At 49.6% G+C, this 22501-nt stretch overlaps 1 protein-coding gene across 3 annotated transcripts in view; it reads left to right on the top strand.

Annotated features, from left to right (window-relative positions):
* The window catches only part of ANO2 (anoctamin 2), a 342917-nt gene extending 338912 nt beyond the window's left edge, over nt 1-4005 (top strand). For all 3 annotated transcript variants that reach the window (XM_082742732.1, XM_082742731.1, XM_082742733.1), the window contains 2 exons: nt 1066-1171; nt 3080-4005. In XM_082742732.1, coding sequence (XP_082598858.1) covers nt 1066-1171; nt 3080-3349 — 376 coding nt within the window. In that variant the 3' untranslated portion in view covers nt 3350-4005. The remainder of the gene's footprint in view (nt 1-1065; nt 1172-3079) is intronic.
* Nucleotides 4006-22501: the final 18496 nt, after the last annotated feature.

Consider the following 22501-nt stretch of genomic DNA (forward strand, 5'->3'; position numbering starts at 1 on the left):
GGCCCCTCGTCATGCAGAGTCCCCACCCTGCCTTCCTTGGCAGCCTGTACCCCACTTGGTGGCCTAATACCACCCCAGTCCTTCCCCCCAGGGCTTGTTTTGCTTTGACTAAACGTCAAAGATCGTTGAATTCCATGGAGAAAACAGTTCCGTGAAGGGTCATAATTCTTCTGGTACCAGCTCTTGTCACTTTTCCAGGCTTAGAAAAAAAAGTGAGTCCGAGAAAAATGAGCCTTTTTTTTTTTTTTTTTTTTTTTAGAGGCGGGGCAGGAGGGGGTGTGGGGAGCAGAAGAGGAGGGAGGGCTAGAATCTCAAGCAGACTCCCTGCTGAACACGAAGCAGGGCTCCATCTCACCACCCTGAGATCATGACCTGAGCTGAAATCAAGAGTCAGACGATTAGGTGACTGAGCCACCCAAGTTCCCGGAAAATGAGTGGTTTTTAACAAGAGTCATCACAGAATGGGGGTGAAAAGGCAGCGGTAAGGAAAATCTCTTCACGGGTCTGAGAAAGAGGCATGAGCAAATGTCAGGCACTGACATTTTGTTTCTTAAGCCACATGGACAGATCGTAAATGCAGTCAGTAGACAAGGATACTGACCAACCATCATTATGACAGCCATTCCCCCAGTCACTCAACCTTGAGCTTGGTTTGAGTCGGCCATCCTTGGGCTGCGAGAACACAGCTGTCTCTGTGGCCGTGGGCCTGGAGTAGCCAGTCAGAAGGAAACCTGGGGTTGTCTGCAGGCACCTGTGTCCCCGCTGAGCCCACGGGCTGCTGAGAACTGTCCAGTTTCTGGGCATCTTCCTCCCCTCTTGAGCTCATGGCATTTCCAGGCCAACACTGGGTGTTTTTTGTTTGTTTGTTTGTTTGTTTTTTAGGACTTTGGTCATTTTATGCAATGGACACTTGTTGGTGAGGCCGTGAATTCCTCCCTCCAGCTTCCTGCTAATTCCCACATCTGGGAGCCAGGAGCTTGCCTGCTGTTCTGTTTCGTGAGGGTCAGAAGCACCCCTTGCCCTCCATCTCTTCCCGGTCCTAACGCCACATTTCTCTCTGGGCAGGTTTAAGGATTACCGAGAGCCGCCGTGGGCCCCGAACCCGTATGAGTTTTCCAAACAGTACTGGGCCATTCTGTCTGCCCGTCTGGCTTTTGTCATCATCTTCCAGGTAAGCTGGTCGGATAAGGAGGAGAAGCCCAGCTGCGGGGGTAGAGACAGCCATGTCTCCTTGCCTGCCCCTCCGCTCCGTGTGTCCTATGTGCCGTGACACCGGGGTCCCCGAAAGCGGAGGAGGCAGGAAGCGCTCTCAAGAGGACCTCCATTAACGGGTAAATTGGCAGAGAACAGAACGCAGAGTAAGGTTACAGGACATATGTGGGGTAAGATGCAGGGTGGAGATAGATTCCCACTGAGACCTAAGACAAGAAAGGAAGCGAGAAAGGCAGTGGGGACCAGAGTCTCAACCCTGAAGCAGACAAACAGCCCCGCCTGGTCTCCGCAGCCCAAGAAGGGGCTCGAGTTCGGAACCGTTCTTCTTGATCTCAGCTGGCTCCCTCCTTTGTTAGTGTGCTCTGGCCCCTGAGACACCTGGCGAGGAGGGCCCCAGAGCCATCCGGCCATGCCTCTGGATGAATAGCAAACTCGAGCCCCCCGATTGCTATCTCTGACAATAGCCGTAGCTCAGGTTGCACGGCTGAGAGCCGTGGGCACGCAGCCCCAGGTCCCACGCGGGGTCCTGCCGCCCTTCAAGCAGGAGCCCAGATCCTTTTCTCTTCCACTCCCTCTGGCTTTTGTATTCCCTGAAGGCAGATCTCTGGGGGGCTCTAAGATATCCCGCCTCAACCCCAGCCCAGGAAGTAGAGAAGCCCATCGGCTAGTCTTTCACCTAAAGAAGACAGCCCTTCTTCCTCTGGGGAGATGGGGTGATGGATTTGAAAAGCTGCTCCCCCGTGCAGGCGTCCCCTGGCTTTCCCACAGGTGACATGCAACTCTTGTTAACTGCGTAAAAGTTGATTAAAAGAATGTGACTTGAAGCAGCTCTAGAGTGTGGGAAGCCCCCAGGAGCCCCTGAAAGCCGCAGTTGGTCCCCTGGCCCTCGCCTGGGCCCTTAGGTGTGAGTGAGATTCAAGGTCAAGGTGGGAATAGGTTTGGAGCCTGGAAGACAGCTGTGCCCTAAAGATCTTGTACTGGGTCCCATTGCTGTCCCTAGACCTCAGAGTGTGTGTGTGATCTTCGGGCAGAGAGTGCCACAACTGGGGGGTGAACTGGGCAGAGCATGGCTTGGGGAACTGGCGGGAACCAGATTGTAAAGGAGCGGTCACATCTCGGGCCGAGCTGGCGCTGTTGTGACGTGGTCCCCACTCCCATGGAAAATGCTGCCGGAAAGGGAGTCCTGTCCTACCTGCGCCGTGAGACAGGGATGGGGCTCAGCAGGTGGAAGAAGGAGGCCCAGTACGAGTGCACACAGAGGCTTGGAATGGAGAAGGGGGCTCTGGAGGCAGGGTCCCTAGCCTGGCCCAGGTGACCAGCTTCGCGGGATGGAAGAGAGAGCAGGATCGGGTGAGGGTGAGGTGGGCTGTGGCCAGTACTGAGCACAGAAACCAGATGTCCGTCTCTGAGCTGGAGGACGGAGGGCAGGCTGGGAACAAGAGAGGAGCAGCTGGCTCAGGGAAGCCCTAGGGAGGCCAGCGGGCCCTGTGCCCACTTCCCAGGGAGCGCTGGAGCAGGGCGCTGGAGGCGGAGAGCCGGCCAGGAAGGACAGGATGGGGACAGCCCCACCCCATGTGAGCTGTTGACTGATTTCGTCCCAACAACCTGGGGGACAGGTACTCTCCCTTCTCCACCCTGCAGGGCCCCTCGGCACGTTGGCTCAGAGCACCTGCTAGTAAGTAGCCAGGCCAGAAGGACACAGTGGTGTCCTGCTTCCAGGTCTGTGCTCGCCACAGCCCCCACCACGGCACCATTCCACCCGTCCCACTGCTGTGACCATTACTGACGGGGAGGGGTAGCCGGGGGCGTCCTGGTGTCCCTTGAGGCTGGGCCTCTCCTCTCAACCCCCCTCCCTGGCTTTTGGCAGAACCTCGTGATGTTCCTGAGTGTCCTCGTGGACTGGATGATCCCAGACATCCCCACGGACATTAGCGACCAGATCAAGAAAGAGAAGGGCTTGTTGGTGGACTTCTTCCTGAAAGAGGAGCATGAGAAACTCAAGCTGACAGACGAGCCGGCCCAGAGGAGCCTGGGAGGGGGACGTCGCAGCAGGAGCCGGGCACCCAGCTGGGCCCCCTCGGGCCAGAGCCAGCCGGGCAGCATCGCGTCCTCTGGTTCCCAGCACACAAACGTGTGAGCGAGCCAGCCCTGCTACGGGAGGGACGCCGCAGCCAGGGACCTCACAAAGCGCGGCTGTGCACCTGCGCGGGCGTGGTGGCCTGCACTTGCCAGGGTCTGGCCTGCTGGGGTCTCGGAACGGTGTGCGTGTGCAGAGAGGTCAGAGTGAGCGAGAGAGTGAGCACGGGCAGGAAGAGAAATGGGGCTGCTTCTCGGAAACTTCAAGCTAAAGTTTCTTTTAGGTCCTCTTTGTATCCTTTTAGGGACATGGTACCCTATTTTGAGTCACTTGGCGAAAGAATGGGTATCTTGACCCCAGAGCACCCAAGGGGCATGAGCCTTCCCTGTGGAACCTTAGGTGCCCTCTCTCAGGTGGCCACAGGCTGGGAGAGAAGTGAACCCCCATCCTGAGGGATCCCTCACCCCTTCCCACAATCTCCTTGAGCAGATTACCCCTGAGTCACTTGCAGCCAGGACTGTCCCAGCCCCACTGGGTGCAAATTAAGTCGCAGGGCTGATTGCTGCGGCCACTGGACTGTGATGGTGAGTGGCAGAGGTCCAAACCTGAGCTTGTCCTCAGTGCGTGTCACGGGGAGCTTGTGGAACTAGCTTAGCCATCACTTCATGCAGGCTCAGATTTAAAGTAATAAAATAAATGGAAACATTCTTTATAAAGATATGTCTCCTTGTCTTTGGTCCTCTTTCTTTCTGTTGCTTCCTACCAGTATTTACTGAGCACCTACGACGTCCCAGATGCGGTTCTCAGATGAGAGATACGGTAGAGTCCAAGAGGGAAGATCTCGGCCTCGTGGAGCTTCCTTTCTGTGGAGAGACAGACAGGACGCCGAGGAATGGATTTCAGCCAGTAACAAGGGCTAAGGAGAGATACAAGGATGAGGGAGGTCAGGGGCACAGGAGGGAAGGGGCTCACCATTTTACATAGCAATCGATGACAAACCCAAGATGCCCAAGATGGTTCAAAGGTTACACCTTTCCTCCCAGAGCCGGGGTTGGGGTGGGGGCTGAGATTTTCAAGACATCATTCATCATGGTCTTTCGCACACCTCAACCCCACCTGCGGTGCAGAAACCCGGGGCACGGTCTTGATCCTTGGGACTCGGCCCCCGTTCCTCCCGGGTCAATCTGACTAGAGTCCAACTCAGTGTCCAGGTGGAAGCTTGGTGGCGGACTGCGCTCCAGAGGAGAAATGCATGTTCTCAGTTTTCAGCTCACCAGCTGATTCGAGGCCCCACGGGTACCAGGCTGGGCATCCTTGCCACTCACCGAGGCTTCTGTTGCTCTCCCCCGCAGCCGTGTGCAGGATCCCACTGCCACAAGCTCTTGCTCCAGGAAGTGGTCCCTTCTTCTGTGGGGACACCAGGACACAGCTTTAGTGGGAGCCCAGACAAGGCTGTCCCACGCCATTCACGGACCGGTGGTCCTAGGGTACATTTTAACCACATCACGCCTTCGTGGTCATGCTCAGTATGTGAGCCTAGATGCAAACTCCAGTGTTAGCAAAACAAAACAGGGCATTGCCCTACAACACGCTGCTTCTGACTTGGGGAGAGGGGAGTGGCCCACAGGAGAGAAATTTCCCTGCAAGAGTGTTAATGACATGGAGATTCCGGGCCCATCAAAAGGAAGCTTTCCCCAGGGACAAGCCCTAACAGGGTTGGGGGGCTGGGGGTTGGTATTTCCCAGAAGCTGGAAGCCATGCGGGTTCACACTGAGGGTCGGAGGCCGCCTCCAGCACCCAGACACACACTGTACCCTGACTGTGGCAGGCTCACAACCCCACTTCTCCCCCTTCTTTTTTCAAGTAAACATTTTAATATATGATCACAGAGATGCCATCTGGACCCCAAGAGTCAAACAATCAGAAAACCAATGAAGAAGACAGTGAAATCACCCCACAGCCCCCCAGATTTAGAACCAGCATCAGCAACTGTGTTTCCCTCCAGTCCATTCCCTCTCAAAGGCATGCACATTTTTAACTTATTTATTACTTATTTTTACTTATAAATCCGTCTTTATTGGCATGTAATACATATACACATAAGTTGTGGAAAGAACAGCATAGTGAGGAGGTGGGTATACAGCTAAATGGAAACAGATTTTTTGTTTGTGTTTTTTTTTTCCCCCCCGAATCTTAGAACGCATGGGTATTTTTAGTGTCCATTCTGCAGTATATGCTATCTTGCTGTTTGTATGGGGTACTTGGGCTACATCCCTTGACACAATGTTTCCTGCCCTCAGGAGTTTGCAGTTCCTATGGGTGAGTCAGGAAGACCTCATGAACCATGAAAGTAAACCACATAGTATGTTAGAAGATATGAAATGCTATGAAGAAAAAGAAAGTCCAGCATGGTAGAGGAGATTAGTGGTGAGAGTAGGAGCTCCATTCTATTTCATTTGCATAATAGGCCTTTTGCTTGGTTTTTTCCCTGCCCTACTCTGTCCTGTTAAGGGGTTGGAGGTTGGGCATGGAAGCCTGAGGTAGCCAGAGCTCACACAGGAGGGGGAGGGACTGGGTCAGATGGTGCCTCCTGGGGAGAGGGAGGTGGAGAGGAAGGGAGATTTCATCTGCCCAGGTACAGGTTTCCACTCGGAAAGGTTTCCGAATTAGGAATTCTGTGATTTGTCCCACCCCGAGGCCCAGATCATCTCAGTAGCACCCCCACTACCAGCACGAACACCAGACGTGCCCACCTAACAAAGCAGCAACTGGGATTTAGGCAAAGTAAGAAGAACTTCCCCAAGGATCTGTTAAGTAGGGTAGAGAGACGGTAGGCGGGGTCCTAACTTAAATAATAAAACCTTCTCTGAGCTATGAGAGGTAATAATTAATTTTGACATTTCACTATGAAATGCAAAAAAAAAAAAAAATTGTGAACAAACATTGAAACACTGAAGAAAGGAAAAACTATCACTCCTTTTCCTACCCCCTTTCTCCAGAAATAATAACAGTTAATATTGGGGTTTGAGTTCATCTGTGTTCTCCTGCTGTATGTGTGGCCATCTACATTGGTCTGTAATAGCATCTATTTTGTTTAACCCTATGAGAAATATACACTCATCGAAGAATACTTAGAAAATACAGAAAAAGTAAAACATAAATAAAACAGAGGAAATTGTCTTCTTCCCTCCAAGAGAAACAGCCATGAGCCCCAGGTGGAGGGCTTGGTGAGCAGCCTTATTTGCCACAGGGTTCATCAGTTCTTCCTTATGAAGAATAAAAAGACATGGAATCCATTTGATAGTTGATTTAAATGAATCTTAATGGCTCTTTCTTTGATGCACGCATTATAAAGAAAAGAGGTGGAATAAAAGGAACAGAGCAGCCCTGTCTGAAGCATTCCTGCTTGGCAAAATAAATGGTGCTAATCTCAGTGAAGACTCCTCCCTCCCTCCCAACATTTTTCAGCTTTACTGAAAGGTATAATCAAAGTGTAATTGACAAAAAATTTGTAAGATCTTTTAAGTGTACAACATAGTGATTTGATACATGTATACATTATAAGAGCACTCCTCCCTTTTTTTTTTTCAAATTTTTATTTAAATTTTAGTTAACAAACATGTAATATGGGTTTCAGGAGTAGAACTGAGCAATTCACCACTTACATACAACACCCAGTGCTCATCATAAGTGACCCCCTTAATGCCCATCCCCCATCTAGCCCCTCCCCTGACCTCCAGGACCTTCAGTTTGTTCTCTTGTCATTAAGAGTCTCTTGTGGTTTGTTTCCCCCCTACTGACATGTTCATCTGTTTTATTTATTAAATTCCACATATGAGACAAGTCATATGGTATTTATCTCTCTCTGACCTATTTCACTGAGCACAATACATTCTAGCTCCATCCACATTGTTGCAAATGGCAAGATTTTGTTCTTTTTGATGGCTGAGTAATATTCCATTGTATATATACATATGCCACATCTTCTTTATCCATTCATCAGTTGATGGACATTTGGGCTCCTTCCATATTTGACTCTTGTTGCTAATGCTGCTGTAAACATTGGGATGCCTGTGGCCCTTTGAATCTGTATCCTTTGGGTAAATCCCTAGTAGTGGAATCGCTGGATCACAGGGTAACTCTATTTTCAACTTTGTAAGGCACCTCCATACTGATTTCCAGAGTGGCTGCCTTGGCGAGGATTTTAAAGACACAGAAAATCATCATTAACTCCTTCTCAAATGGCCGTTATTTTGCCATACTAGACTTTGCTTTTCTGGGAGATGAATGAAAGCCTCTAGGTTTGCTGAGCTGCCCAGCACAAAGTTCTATGCTTGTAGAGAGATGAGCCTGTATTAAGAAAGATGGGAAGGAAACTTACCAGGTATTCTTCTGAGCGCCCATAAATTGTGGTAAAAGATTCCACCAGGCTGTGGAAGGCATTTCTAGAAGCAAGGATAAGAATGAGTTGGGAAAACTCAGGGACCAGTCTTGGGTCCCATGGTTGCTTGAAATATGTAATCAAACAAGGTCTGGGGTTAAAAATAAATGAGGAAAATGCTTCTGTTTTTTCATACTGTCACTGTGTCCCCTGAGTTGGCCAGAGTATGCCTTTAGAAAAATATTTTTTAACAATATGGTGTTAAAAGTTCCCTGTGGGACTTAGGCACTCACCATTCCCCCCAGCTGCTGCTGATCACAGCTGGAAGCCCCTTTCAGAACCACAGTAAGTGGCTGCCTGGACCAGGGCCACTCCTTGCTTGGAGGCTGCCTCTCATCTCTGCAGGGGCACAAGCCTCACCTTGGCTCAATTCTGGATTCTTCTATGGCTTCATCAGCCCCAGAGCTCTATGTGCAATTGGCTGAAACTTACTGCAGCTCAGCTCTTCCCCCTACCCCATTCCGCTCACCTCGTCCCCCCACCCTAACACCAGCGTCCCTCTGGAGCACACGTCCCAGTCAACCCTCTGCAGGCCAGGCATGCAGCTCCCCATCCCAGAGTGGGCTTCCCGGACAGCCTTATCCAAGACACGACACACGGGGCATTTGCTTTTGTTGGAACGATGATTTGACCGGATTTACCTTTCTCAGGTCACCATCCTTACCTTCCAAATGCTGTGGCTCTGGCAATGAATGGTACTATTCCAGGGTTTCCGAGAGGGGAAAGAAAAAAATAATCTCTGGAATAAGCCTGATTGGTATTCCTTTGAATGTATCTTTTCCCAATCCTGCTTGGTGTTTATAGGACTTTAAAATGTATACTTAGAATTCAAACATTATACTGGGCTATGTCTTGATGTGCGTTTCTTTTAGTTAGTGTGCCTGAAATGAGGCGATCACCTCCAGTCCTCATACTTACTCCTTTCTCAGGTCTGGAAGGTATTCTCCCAATGCAGGAAGGTAGTCAAGTATAGCCAACCCAACTGTTTTGATTACTTTAAGGAAATGCTGAAGCTGTGCGTCAGCTTTCCGGTTTTTTATCTTCATGTCCTCCATCCTTTTTCTTAGCACGTCTCTCCCTGTCCTGGTCCTCTATATTTCAGGAGTTTGCCCTTCTTGGAGTTCCAAGTTCCTTTTTTTTCTCTGCCCCCTCCCCTTGGAATCAATCCATCTGTAATCTCCAATAAATTATACAGGCAGCTTAGAAGTTCTCACTTGTAAGACCCTCGACATCTAATCTGGAAGAGAGGTGAAGATTTCTCCTAACCTCCCCCATAACCCTACTCTTCTGAACTTCCTGTGCTGCTAATGGCCTTATCTTTACCTGCTGTATATATTTCCCAAGATAAGCCCCCTGCTAGTAAATGAAGAGGTTAGACTGGGCAAGTGCTAACATCCATTCCTGCACAGACACGTACAGTTCTACAGGTTAACTACAGTCCCACAAACATGAAGAGTATGGTCAATTTTACCTTCCACATCGCCATTCTAGTCATCTTTCACAATCCAGGCCTGGCCTTCTGTGTCTCCGATACCGTCACCCAGTTCAGCTCAGGGTGGAGATGCTGGGGTTTCTACTCTTGCCCCAACCCACCGTGGTATCTGATCTGCTCGGCCACAGCAGAGGGAGCCAGAGAGCAGAACCCGCCCTTGGAGGCCTAGCCCCAGTTCTGGAAGACAAAGCAGATGTTTCCTCAGAATGCAGCCTTGTTTGCACATCTGGCTAGCCTCCTGCTCCCCATCCCTGTTCTATAGAGCAGAGAATGGCAGGGCCCCCAGAACCAGACCCCTCCTGAACCAGGCTAGAAGACAGACGTCTCCTCAGGACTCCTGCCCAGATGCGGTGCAACCCGCTTACTCTTCTTCCCCTCCCATGGTGCATGTGACTTTATCTGCAGAAAGGAAGTGCAGGGTGAAAGCCAGATGGGAATTCAAAGAGACAGCTCTACGTATGAGTTCAGGAACCTTCATGTTTTATTGCCCTACCTTTGTCTCACTTCCTGTCTGTCTAACAGAGCAAGGAGCTGAGGACTGAGGCTTCTAAGCCAAGATGTCTTCCTCAATTAGGGGAATAAAGCCATAGACCCTAAGGGAAGGAGGCAGACTTTTGACATGGATCCCACATCATAACCTGCTCCTAGTTTTCTCCCTGCGTGATGGACTCTGGTTGGCTTGCATCTAATTCTTCAGAGAGTATGTGTCAACTTCTATCAAGAACCACATCTGCTTGGTCTGAGTGAGGCTGCTAGTCAAGAAACAGATGAAGGCCTGAAAGCAGGTCTCTTCGATCCTCTTCTATGGGGCCTCATTCCTACTCCACTCAGAAACTTTTCTCAGTATCAGCCTTAACAACTTCAAATTTAGTTTTCTTAGCAGCCAACCTCTGTCTTCACTGTCCTAACCCCACCTGTTTCTTCTGATTGTTCTCTGTCTTGTCACAGGGCAAGGTTTTTTTTTTCTCTGTATTTTTCTTCTCAACAGTTCCCACCTCCTTCCAGAAAGCCCCCTGAAGCTCCTCTCCAGGTCAATGGGCAACATATGTAGAAAGCTTTTCAGTATCATGATGTCAAAACTAAGTAGTAGTATTAACACGGGCAGATCCTGGCTTTGTGGGGCCAGAAGCTTCTACAATTCTAGGAAGACTCTTTAAGAAAAAGTTACCCCAAATTATAAAATAAGATCAGATACAAAAGTAAATATTTAGCACCAAAAGTTCCAAATACAAATTTTAGGCTAAACCAGAAATGTCACGAAATCCATTAACGGTTTTATCTTTTATCAGTGAACAGACTCACTCATCTTTCTATCACAATACAGCTCCCTCCACATCTTTAGTCCTGAGCTCTTGGAAGGCTTTCCGTAACAGTGTTTTTCATTAGGAAAGAGAAAGGTAACTCATTCTTTCCCCTAGCCAAGTTGATCGACATTTGTGTTATATTTCTTTTCTGTGTGTTTGTTTTTGGCAGATCCCGCCGCAGGTTAATTTGTACAAAGAGCTCAGGAGGACGCCGGCTCCGGGCAGATGAAAGCCCAGGGGTCCCAGTAGTCCTTCCATCCTCACAGCAACAGGTAGAAGTCTCTACCCTGGAGCCTTTGTGGGGCCCTGAGCACCTTTGGGAGCTGGAGTCAGAGTCTCAGCTGCAGCCTTGACCTTGGTTCAAGCCTTGACATTGGATTCTGGCCGGCGGAGCCTGAGACCCTTGGTAATGTGGGCACAAGTACATTTCTCGAGCTTGTAGGCAAGTGATGCAGGCCAGTCGATTGAGCCTGTGGTTACTGCCCTTGGGATCTTGGGCTTGACTTCCTTGGGTTTGACGAGGGCCTTGAAAGCCTTAGCATGTGCGCACATGACCTTGGCCTTGCTGGCCTGCATCTTGTTCAGGCCCTTCTTGCTGTGCTTCTTGGCAGAGCGCGGGTGTTCCTCAGGAAATTGGAGTCCTCCCCGTTAAGAGATGCATATCTTTGTGATGGGCTTTCCTGATGCCATTTCTGTGCCATTTCGTGAGGTTGTGCGTGGTGTGGTTCTCAGACTTGGCCATGTCTGCCCCAAAGCCTGTGCCTCCCAAAGTACCTTGGACCATGCGTTTTATTTCTGATGGAAACTAGAAACATAGAAAGTCTCTTCCAGGCTTGCTGTTGGGGATTGCATCTGACTGTTAAGATTATTGTCAAATTTGGGAAAGCTCCTCTCAAGTTTCTTTCATATATAAGCCTCAAGATATGAAAGAATTTTCCATACATTTCTGAAGTTGTTTTGCCCCCACTTTCCACATATCCTGGGCTCCCATGGGAGGAGACTGCCTTAAAGGTACCTCTTCTCATTGGCTCCATTTTCATTGTCACTGGAACCGAAGCTAAGAGAATTTCAAGCCCAGGTGCAGACTCCAGCCTGTGTTTCTTCGACATCAGGGCACCTCCCTCAGAAGCCCATGGGTCCTGGGTGCTCTGCCTGAGGCCCCTGGAGTGACATGATAGTAGTGACAGTGGTGACAATCCCTAGGAGCCAGTTGCTGTGCCAAGAACTGTCCCCTCATCACCTCACTGAATCCACACAGATGCCTGTGAAGCATTCCTCTGCCCCATTTTGCACTCGCCCAGATGAGCCGCACCCCTGCTTTGCCCTGCATGCCTCTCTTTCTCCTACCAGTCACCTGAGTGCCCGCATCATTTCGAACAAAGCTGGAGCGAGAAGCCACTGATATCACCTACCTTTGATGTCTCCAAGTCCCCAGGGTGTAGTCTACCCCCAAGGGGGGATTTCGGGGACCCCTTGAAGAGATGACAGGGGAGTATTCTGTCCTCTTTGGCTGATGCTATGCAGGGTGCCACTGGGGACATTTGCCATATTGACACCCAGGCTGAAAAGATTTCTAACCATAACGAAGTCATGCCCCACACTTGGGCTCCAGCGTATTTGAGGGGCTGATTCCCAAGGATTCCCAGGCTCACCCGTGCACTAGCTCCAGCCCTGCCCCTGGAACTGCAATATCCTTGTATTAAGTCAGGTTCGCCAACCTGGACACGCCTTCCCCACAGGGACATCCCCTCGGAGGCTCTGGGGTGTCCCTTACCACACTGATCCAGTCTGATAAACACCAGTTAGGGATTTTCCACTGGGGGTTTCAGAATCATGAGAAAAATCTTCCCTCTGGACCAAGCTGAGTCTAAAGGTTTGCCTCTCCAAGGCCACAGAAGCTCCTGGTCTCCTTCCACTCTGGGGAGTCCTTTGTCACATAGAAGGAAATCCTTGTGTCAGCCTTCTCTGAATCTAGAACCTCCAGTTCGACCTGGCAGAGATGGCTCAGGGGCCATGGCAGGGGACTCGGGTGCTCAGTCACACATAGATGCTCCACTTGAGGCTCCGAGAAGCTCTGCCTCTGTTCAAAAGTCCAAGGCGACAAAGTGGCCGAGCCGGAGTGAACTGCCATCTTTCTCCTCCCAGAGCCTCTGCTCATAACCATGCACTGGAGAAAAGCGAGAAGGCACACTGCTCAGCAGTATGTGATAAAGCTTTGTGGGGACAGCATGTCCTGTGAGGCCGAGACCATGTACTTACTGGAAGACACACTCTGTTTTGGAGCTGGACCTGGTTCCAGTACCCGCTCTCCCAGTCAGGTAAGCTCCAATTTCTCTGAGCTCTTCTCTGGAGCATGGAGAGGATCCCTGCCCTGCCTCCTTGTCAGGGTTGTCCTCAGTAGGTGGCCAAGCGTGAGATCCACATGGAGTGGTATCAGAACACACATGCGCATTTCTAAGAAGACAGACATCATCATCATCAAGGGCTAAGACAAACATATGTCCACTGTGAGATCCACTTCTGGAGGCTGTTGTGGCCAAGAGTAAACCCAGAGTCCAGGCGTGGCCATTCCAAGAGGGTGGCATGGATGCCAGGAAACGGAGCCCTTGCGTGCTGGAATGATCTCTGCCAAGTACCCAGCAGTGCCTGGTCAGCATTCTTGACATCAGCACGTTTGCTAAACTCCGTTTCAGTCTGGGTTTCCAGATGAGTAGACTATTGAGGAAGACCTCAAAGGCAATGTCACTGCCCGACATTCACTAGAATGATTGTCTTTCCTCACCACTTCTGTTAACGTGCCTTGGCTTTCAAAACAAATGCCTTGCTTTGACGTCGAATAAGTATGTCGTGGTTTTTTAAAAACATTGCACCAACTCCATTAAAAACATATCGAGTGATACCCAAGTATAAGCTTCAGTCACTAGACCATGATTTTCAGAAAATGCATTAATCTAAACTAATTTTTCATGGTTTTTGTGGTTTCCTTGAGTGGTCTTCATGAATGTCTACCAAAGAAAAGAGGGTTTATTGTGGGAGCAGGATAGATAGGCTTCTGGATTGAAATGCTTCATCATCAAGACTGAAATCCCCTCAGAAGAAAACTCGCTTTTCTACTGATCTTTGGATGAGTACTTCATGGCCTCACCGCTCAGCCAGAATCCAAGATGGCGACTCTGGCTCTACTACTGCCTGTTTGGGATGCCGCATGCAGGCAATTTTTTTCTAGGATCCCAAGTCAGAAAACGCCAAAGGACCTTCAGAAAATGGCAACCAAGACTAGGCTTTCTGAAAAGTATCCTCCATCTTTTAATGGAAGTCTACAGACTCAAATCTATTTTCAGGAAGGGTAGAAATGAAGAATCAGATGCCCATTGAAGAGCGCCCCCTCACATGAGAATTTATATTGGAAAGATGTGATGTAGCCATTTCTGTACCCCTTACAAGTGGGGCATGTGGGCAGGGGCATGTTGCTTGGAAAGCGAGGGGTCAGATAAAAGCATGTCTCACTGGCAAAGAGATTTTTAAAAACAGAAGACATTTTTGTTTCTTTATAGATTACCCACTTTGTTCTTTATATATATATATACACTCATACATAGAGAGCAAGCGCACACAGGGGAATGGGGAGGGGCAGAGGAAAAGAGAGAATCTTAAGCAGTTTGCATGCTCAGCACAGACTTGGGGCTCACACTCACGACTCTGAGATCATGACCTGAGCCAATATCAAGAGTCAGACACTTCACAGATCGAGTCACCTAGGTGCCGCTAGATTACCCACTCTGGAAAGAGATTTAAAGCCACTATTATATACACAAAGGAGTTAAAGTAGAGAGAGGTGTTGGAAAGTACATGCAGAGTGTGTCAGGCGATGGACAACACAAGGCTTATCGAGTCTTTAAGTTACTACAGTAGCGTCCCTGAGTATCTAACTGGATGCCTCAAGTTACTCCATCCTTGAGCAGGAGTGCCGCTCCGGCCTGGCTGTGGCTCCGGCTCTGACCCTCCGTACCACGCGTGATCGCACAGGGTACCCGATCCCTGACTGACCTTCTCTTCACCACTGCCATCCTCCCTGGCTGAGATCCCTGCCCTTCCCTCAGTTCTCATGCCCAGGGATCCCTTGTCGCCAGGCATGCCCTTCCCCGGCAATTCTTGGGGCAGGTCAGGAGACTTCTGGTCTACCGTGGTCATGCCCACTTGGACCAGGCTTCGTGTTCCACCAGCTCATTCGACAAACACTTTACCATTTCCTCCTCCATTCTGCAAGGGGAATTACACACACATTGTGGGTCTGGGGCTGAAAGGGGACGGATGTGTGTGCATATAACAGCCATTCATTAGGATATATTGGACCAGGCACATCAGAGTCGTTATTTGTAATCCTCGCAAGGACCCATAACAATGATTCCATTCTGTGGATAAATACCTGGTGTTCTAAGACACTCTCTACTTAAGGACACATAGCAAATACATTCATGAGCCACAGGTGAACCCCAGGTCTGTCTTAGAGGCCGCCCTCCTTCCTCTCTGCCACACCACCATCAGTTTTCCTCCAGCCTTCTCCCCATTATTTAATTGTATAAACTCTCTTCTTTGGCCAACCCATCTGGGGTCATCTCTTCCATATTCCCATGTTCCTTTCCTGGGCCTTGGCTGCATCTGGAATTCTCATTTCTGGTGGGCTGCCAGAAAACCCAAGCTTTTACACCTGACCTTCGGTTCCCACTCAAAACTACACACAACAAACGGCCCGCCTTTTCTCTCACTGTTGACAGTGCTTCCTCCCATCCCCAGCTCCTCATCCCTCTACTGTAAAACCCCTGCAGCTGGGCTTGCATGCCGGTGGGCCTCATGGGAGCACACTCATCCGTGGAAAGGTGTGGACAGCTCGTGCATGGGCTTGACTTTCCTTAAGGAGAATGAGCACATGTCTATCACCTCTGGATCCAGAGCCTGGCACTGCCCCTCTGGACACACAGTCTACACTCCATAAAGGTGGGTTGCTACAAGGCAGGAGGGTGGGAACAGATGGAGGAAGCTAAGGAGACGGGGGGGCTAGAGCAGCTGCTGCAGTAGGTGTTCAGAAGGTGGTCAGCCTTGAGGCTTTCACTGAAAAGCAACGATGGCCCGCCACAGTGCTCCCCCTTCTTGCACCTCATCGCCTTGCTCTCCGCAGAGAATCAGAGCTAATAGTCCATGGGCACACCAGCAAGACCAGATTGAGGACTAAATATTCAAATGATTTTCTACTAGATTATAAATAGCCACTACCCACCCCTCCCCACCCCAAGTTCTACTCCAAGTGTACCCCCAGACCACCCAACTACTCCCTGGAGGGCCCCTGCTCCTCCCTATGATCCTGGAAGTGAATAGAGGAGTGCTGCTTGTCACACCAACGGGACCTCAGGACTCTGTAGTCATCAAGGCTGGTACATACAAGTCCCAGTTCCTGGGTGCCTAGTCCTGGAAGACTCATCAATTTCCACTTGCCCTCCATCCCCCCCCACCACACCCAGAGACTCCCCTTCAGCCATGTCCAGCCATCGTTGGAATTTGCTCAGATACCCTGAGTGCAGGCTGCCCCTCTCACCTTGAGGGTCCTGGGTCCCTGCAGGTGGCCAGCATAAACAAACCCGGAGGAATATGCCCGAGTTCATTCCAAAGAAACAAGCCAGACAACTGCCTACCTTTGCCTTGGCTCCGTGACATAAGTGAAATCCAACACAGGGCAAACCTTTGGCATCTATCAAGCTGGCGTCTCTGTGGAAATCTTATCAAGAAACGTTGGCCCTTCCAGACTTCCTGAAGAGACAGTAGCAGAGGAAAACGCTTGTGTGTCTCCAGTTCCTTGGGTCCCTCAAATCCTAGGCTCTTCCTAAAGGAAAAGGTAATTATCATTTTTTAAAAGATTTTATTTATTTATTTGATCTTCTCCAAGCAATACATCTTTTGCAGGAGAGAGAGGACAGCGCTCACACTATTCTCCCTGCTGATACTTAATTCATTTCCTTCCCCTCTCTTCCTCCTGCATTCACAGCAGCATTCACCTATCATCACCTAAAATGTGAGGCTAAAATGTGCCAAGAGGCTAAAATGTGCCAAGCTCCGGCCTGGTTGGCGGTGACGTGACTCAGACACACACCGATAATTCCCGCGGCTTGTGGATTCCTCTGGAGGTCACTTCCTTCATCCCCTGCCTCCAGGCCAGGAACCATATCAAACTCATCCCAGACTGGTATATCAAAGACTGAACGGGCCAACGAGCCCCAGGCCTGGAACAAATTAGTCTAAGATGAAAGGAAACCATGTTCCAGGAAGAGAGAATGGCGACTGGAACAGATAATACAGACCAGCCTCCAGCACCATATTGCCCAAGGCCCGCGGTGGCCAACCTCAGGCTGGTGTCATGGCGGCCTCGGTGAATATGAGAATGGTGTACAGAATACTGGAGAGGGGGTGAAAGGCTAATTATGTCAAACTTAAATTCGGAACTTATCTGACTCAACACTGTTTTTAAGAGACAGAATTCCACAGCCACCATGAATTACACAGGTGGCCCATGCCGGCTCTCGTAGGTCCTGAGGTGAATGCAGCTGTGGTAGCTTTCTGGGGTTCATGTCCCACAGAAACACATGAATCTTTTCTCACCTAGGGTCTCTGTACTTGAGGTTCCTATGCCTGAAATTCTCACATCTTGAGCCTCCTTACATTATTCAAGCCACTACTCAACCCTCCCATCTTCAGAGAGGCCTTCCTGGACCACTGTGTGTCCACTCAGGGGTGCATACATGGATGATCTCTTCCATGCTTGGGAGGACAGACCCACAGAAGAGAGCGTAGAGTCCTGCGTGTGGGCTTGGGGTGATCCAGTCGGAAAATTCTGGGGTCTTGAAGGGGGGCATTCCTGGCTGCACGGGTAGCGTGTGGCCGGCAGACAACAGGACAAACACAAGTCTCCAGAGGATACATGCAGGCTCCTCTTTTCAAAGCCATCGCAGAGATGCAAGATGGCCTCTGATCCAGCCATCACTTTATTCTAGGGGAAAAGAGTAAAGGGGTTTCCTTTTCTTAGGAGATTTCTGGAAGCCGTACTCTGTAACTTCTGTTTACACCTTATGGTCCAGGACTTAGTCTCATCGCCCCCTCTCTGAAAGGGAGCCTGGAAGTGTCATTTTCTTCACTGGGCGCATTGCCTGAGGGGGTAGAGGTTAAAATCAAGGTTCCACTGGTGAGGGAAAAGAGGAGTGTAGGCTTGTGCTGGGCACAAGTGCTCTCTGCCCCCATTCCTTACGTGCCTCCTTTGGACTTCTAAATAAAGAAGAAAAAGGTCGAGTTTGAGGTTGGAGGTGCACGAAATAGAAGCACTGGGGGAGGAGAGGCTGTTCATCCAGGAAGGGCCCAGATCATAACCGGCCTTGAATGCCAACTTAGTAACCGAGAGGCTCCAGGTGAGGCCCGTGAGGCCTCCGGAGGTGACAGCTGCCTGTGGCAGGGGCTCGCTTTGTGCAGGGCACAAAGTCCAATGTCTTTATATACACGAGTTCACTGGACCCTAATAACCAAGCCATGAGGTAGATTTTATGGTTTCCATTTTCCACAGGAAGAACTGGAGGCTGTCAAGTGTCTTGGCTCTCAAGGGCTGGCTTTCTTCCTACTGTATCTGATTCCAGAGCTCACACTCCTATCCCCAGGCAACAGCCCTGCTCCCTAGAACCTTGGGTCCTCAGCCTGCTCTCTTCAACCACCATCCCTCCTTCCCTCCCCGAGACCCTTTCTTTTCCCAAGTTCCCTACTGTTATCCTCCTGCTGCGTCTCTCAGCAGCTACCTACAAGTCAGGGCTGGAGGCTGTCTCTGCCCTCCGGCCCCAGCAGGTGGCATAGCCCTGCTGTGAGGACCACTGGAGACCCTCGTGCTAATGAGCGGGGAGCCTGGGAAGACTTGGCTCGCTGGCTGTGGTGCAGAGAGCAATTAGGGCATACGGGCTACCTGAGAGCTTCCTGGGGCCTGATGGCAAAGGTTATGTTACACATTCTGGCAACACCCCCCCCCACACTTGGGGGTGTTTCTGAGACCCAGCAAGTAAGGAAATGTGCCCAGGTGGTGTGCCCAGGTGGTGACTCCACCTTCCCTCTGCAGTCCCCAAACCGTCTGCGTACATCCCCTGGCCTCCCCCTCCCAGAAGAAGCCTGCTTCTATAGGAGAGAGAGGGAGGATGGGAAGTCAGGAGGAAAGAAAAGGAGAGAAGGAGTAAGTGTGACACAAACCTCTGCAGCCTACAGGTCACGTGAACCTCCGGTGCCCAGCTCAAGCTCCAGCTCCATCTCACTGTTCTCCTTCCTAGGGATTTCTGGTCATGCCCATCCTTGGCAGGTCCCTTCTTACCCTCCCTGTCCAGCTTCCCTTGAGATGCCACTTTTCACTGCCCTATGTAGACAGAGACACATCCCTTAATTCTCTAAGATCAGACAATCAAGAATCAAGATTTTCAGGGCTTTACTAAGAGATAGTCTTATGCAACATCAAGTTGCAACAGGCAGAAATCTTCCTTGTATAACAGGGAAGTTCAGGAATAAAGTTGACCTTAGGAACCACAGACACCCAACTGGGTCTTCCTCCCTGCCTCTCTCCATCCCTTCCACTCATCTTTCTTCCTTTCTTTTCACTCTCAGGGTGCCATTAGGAGGGTAGGGCTAAAGGTAGCTCTAGGTCTACATCATCCCAACTTTGTGACTGCAGAAGGAAGAGTCACTTTCCTGGCATCTGTACAGAAAAAACCAGGGAAAAACTGTGATTGGGTGATAACTCTTGCCTGGTGCACTACTTGTAGCTATGAGCAGTTTTACCCTGTCAACCAGGTCTGACCTAGAGGGTTTTAATGCGACACACAGGAAGCCGGGATGTGGTTCCCAAGCTTTGCCATTTCTCCCAGGTGATCAGCTTGGTTCCTGAAGGCCTGTCCCAGTAGCCCAGAGTTCCCCTAGCAGAGATGCAGAAGAGTCCTCTGGAATCCCAGCAATGAACCTGAGTGCTCACGAATGAAACATGTCTCATCTAGAAAATGAGAACATGGGGTTCTGGAGGAAGGTAGTTCTAGACCAACTTCTTATGTTCCTTCCAGGGTTCATAATCTGTGACTCCAGGATGCTGAAGTCTTGGGAGAGTTGGTTACAATACTCCTATATATTTTTTCAGAATATACTTATTGGCTATACTTAGTATAAAGCCCCTTGTTGGCAAGCATGGCAGGGAGCTATCATGTTCATTCCACAGATGAGGCTCAAGGACCTGCCTTATTGCAGTGAGGGGGAGCTGGTCCCCTTGACCACCTCTTCCAGTGTTCTGTCCTCCATCACCCATTGGTTCACGGTCTTAGCCAGGAGACTACAGGTCCCAAGCCCACCCAGATAAGAAAACTCCTGGAGAGAGGGTCTTGTGTGTGCTCTTCGCCCTCTTCCTAACCTCAGAGACCACCGACCCTGGGCCAGCTGGCTCCCTCTGACATTCAACAGACTGCATGGAGAACGCTTTTTCCTTAGGACTCTCCCACGTCCCCCACCACACACATTCATGCACATGAGCTCACGCCACGGGGATCATATATTCCCTTCGTCCAGATGTTCACTCTGCTCAGACACTCTTTTGCAAGTTCCACTGGTGATGACAAGGAAGAGATAAGGGAAGTGAGGTAGATAGAGGTGAAACTGCGTTCTCTTCTTGCTGTCCGCACTGCCTGTATCAGAAGAGTTCACCCTTTATTGAGTGACGTGCCGATGCAGGTGGGTAGAAGGCAGTTGGTCCTGGGGATATTTTGGGGAAGTGTGAGAATGTCATCCTGCTGACCCCCTAGTTGGCAAGTCTGCCCTGAACATTTTCTCTTTGTCTGGTTCAGAACAAAGTGCTAAGAGAGATTCAGAGGCACAGAGGTACAGAATTGGGAAATGCAATTCGATAGATGCCCTTGAGAACACAACGTTCTCAGGAAGCAGTGCCACATGCCAAATTTGTGAACCAAAAACTTTTGGTGGACAGGGAAGCATTAGCTGTTGAGGTGCCACTTGAACTGAGCCAAGGAGTGTGATTGGTTTTCTGCAGATGGAAAAAAAAAAGGTGAGAAAGTTATGGCTGCCCAGACAGTAGATAGCTGGGCTGCTAGATGGGGCTGTGACTGCAGGGGTAGAGGGGGAAGGGTAGGTGGACGATGAATAAAATAAGAATTGGTCCTCCGTAAAACTCTAGAGGGCAGTTTGGATCAATGACCCTATCAATCAAGCAGCATTTACAGCATGCTGGGCACTGGTGACTCAGAAATGCACAAGACATGATCTGGACCCTGATACTAAAGCATAGAATATTTGGAGAAGAAGGCATTTGGCATAATAAAGGCATTTGGCATAAACTAGATAAGCAGCTATGAGTCTTGTCCTAGAGATGGCCATGGAAGACCAGACATCAGGCTCCCTATTGCATTCAGGTGTAAACCAATTCTCACTAATGGATTACGGTGAGTGACCTGGAAGTCCTTTTCAAAGGAGAGCATACCTTCTCCACTGCTCTGCCCACCTCTATGTTGGACGCAGAGTCACAAACAGAAGGAGTCTGAGTCCCTGACCCAGAATCTTTCTAACCAGGACACGGACGCTGGACTGTTACGAGAGTCAGAAATATACCGCTATTAAGCCAAGCTACTGACCTGTTAGGTTTTATTTACTACAGCAGCTGGGACCTCTTAGCTCTTTCACACTGGGCCTTCTCTGGAAGGAAATCAGTCAGGTAACCCCTTAGTAGCATTTTCTGGACCCCATTCTAGAGCTCAGGACACACAACGGGACTTAAGCGGAGTTCAGCAGAGCTGGAGCTTAGGTTGAAATGACTGTATCTGTTTCTTAGGACATTCTGACTCTTTCTACTTCCTTCATGAGCCCGGGAGGGAAACTGTCTCCTGCTCCTGCCCCCTTTCTTTCCCCTCAGGACTCACAATAACCTAGAGAGATTCTGTGCTCACCCTCCTTGTTTTCCTACAGACCTACTCAGGAGAGATCCTGGCCTGCCACTGAAGGAGATTCTATAATCTTCGATTTTCTGCCAGATCCTTGATTACGAAACATTTAATATGGTTTTAAAACTTGAGACACTAGTTGCATTGTGCAGCTTTCCAAAACCCATTTGAGCCATTTCCCAAAAAAGACAGAACATTGGTAATGAATCAGAGTAGATCCTAAGGAGAAGTGACACAAAGCACACGAGAGAGCGAGACAGTGATTGGGGTGTGAGGAGTGTCCTAGGACTCCATGTCCTCAGACGCTCCAGGCCCTCCAGACCCACCGGAGGGTCTGCTTGCCTCTGTATGGGGCCAGTCGTGGCAGATTGGAGCAGCTTGTCTCTTGTACCTTCTCACTGCCCCATCCCAAGCAGGCCTCCTCCTGAGGTCCTTGTCCAGCTTGTCCACTGTCATCCAGAACCCACAATATTCTGTTCCTTGTCCCACGTAAGTAGGTTTATAATTTCCACTCCCCAGACTTAAATCATTTTTCTTTTAACAACAACAACAACAACAAAAGGAGTCAAAGAAGCGCCTTCTGAAGATGGAAAAATAAGGCATGAAAGAAGAAATTACTATAGCTGTATAATACAAATTGGTGTAACCACTTCAGAAAGCTGTGTGACACTCATCAGGAGGCTAACATACACATTATCAAGGACCACCAGAGTCCACACCCAAGAATATACCTGGCAAGTATACGTATATTTGTGGAAAAAAAAAAAAAGACTATAAAAGAAAGCTAATACCGGCATTATCTGTAACAGCCCAAACTAGAAACCAACTTCATGCCCATCCATAGTACACAGATAAATTGACCATGATAGATAAACAATCGATAAACAATAGAATACCTTACAGCAAAGAAAAAAAATGCAAACTCTACTACATACAATAGCATGAATCTCACAGACATAATATTGAACAAAATAAGCC

The sequence above is a fragment of the Mustela nivalis genome (genome assembly GCF_964662115.1).
Source record: "Mustela nivalis genome assembly, chromosome: 7".
Taxonomy (NCBI): domain Eukaryota; kingdom Metazoa; phylum Chordata; class Mammalia; order Carnivora; family Mustelidae; genus Mustela; species Mustela nivalis.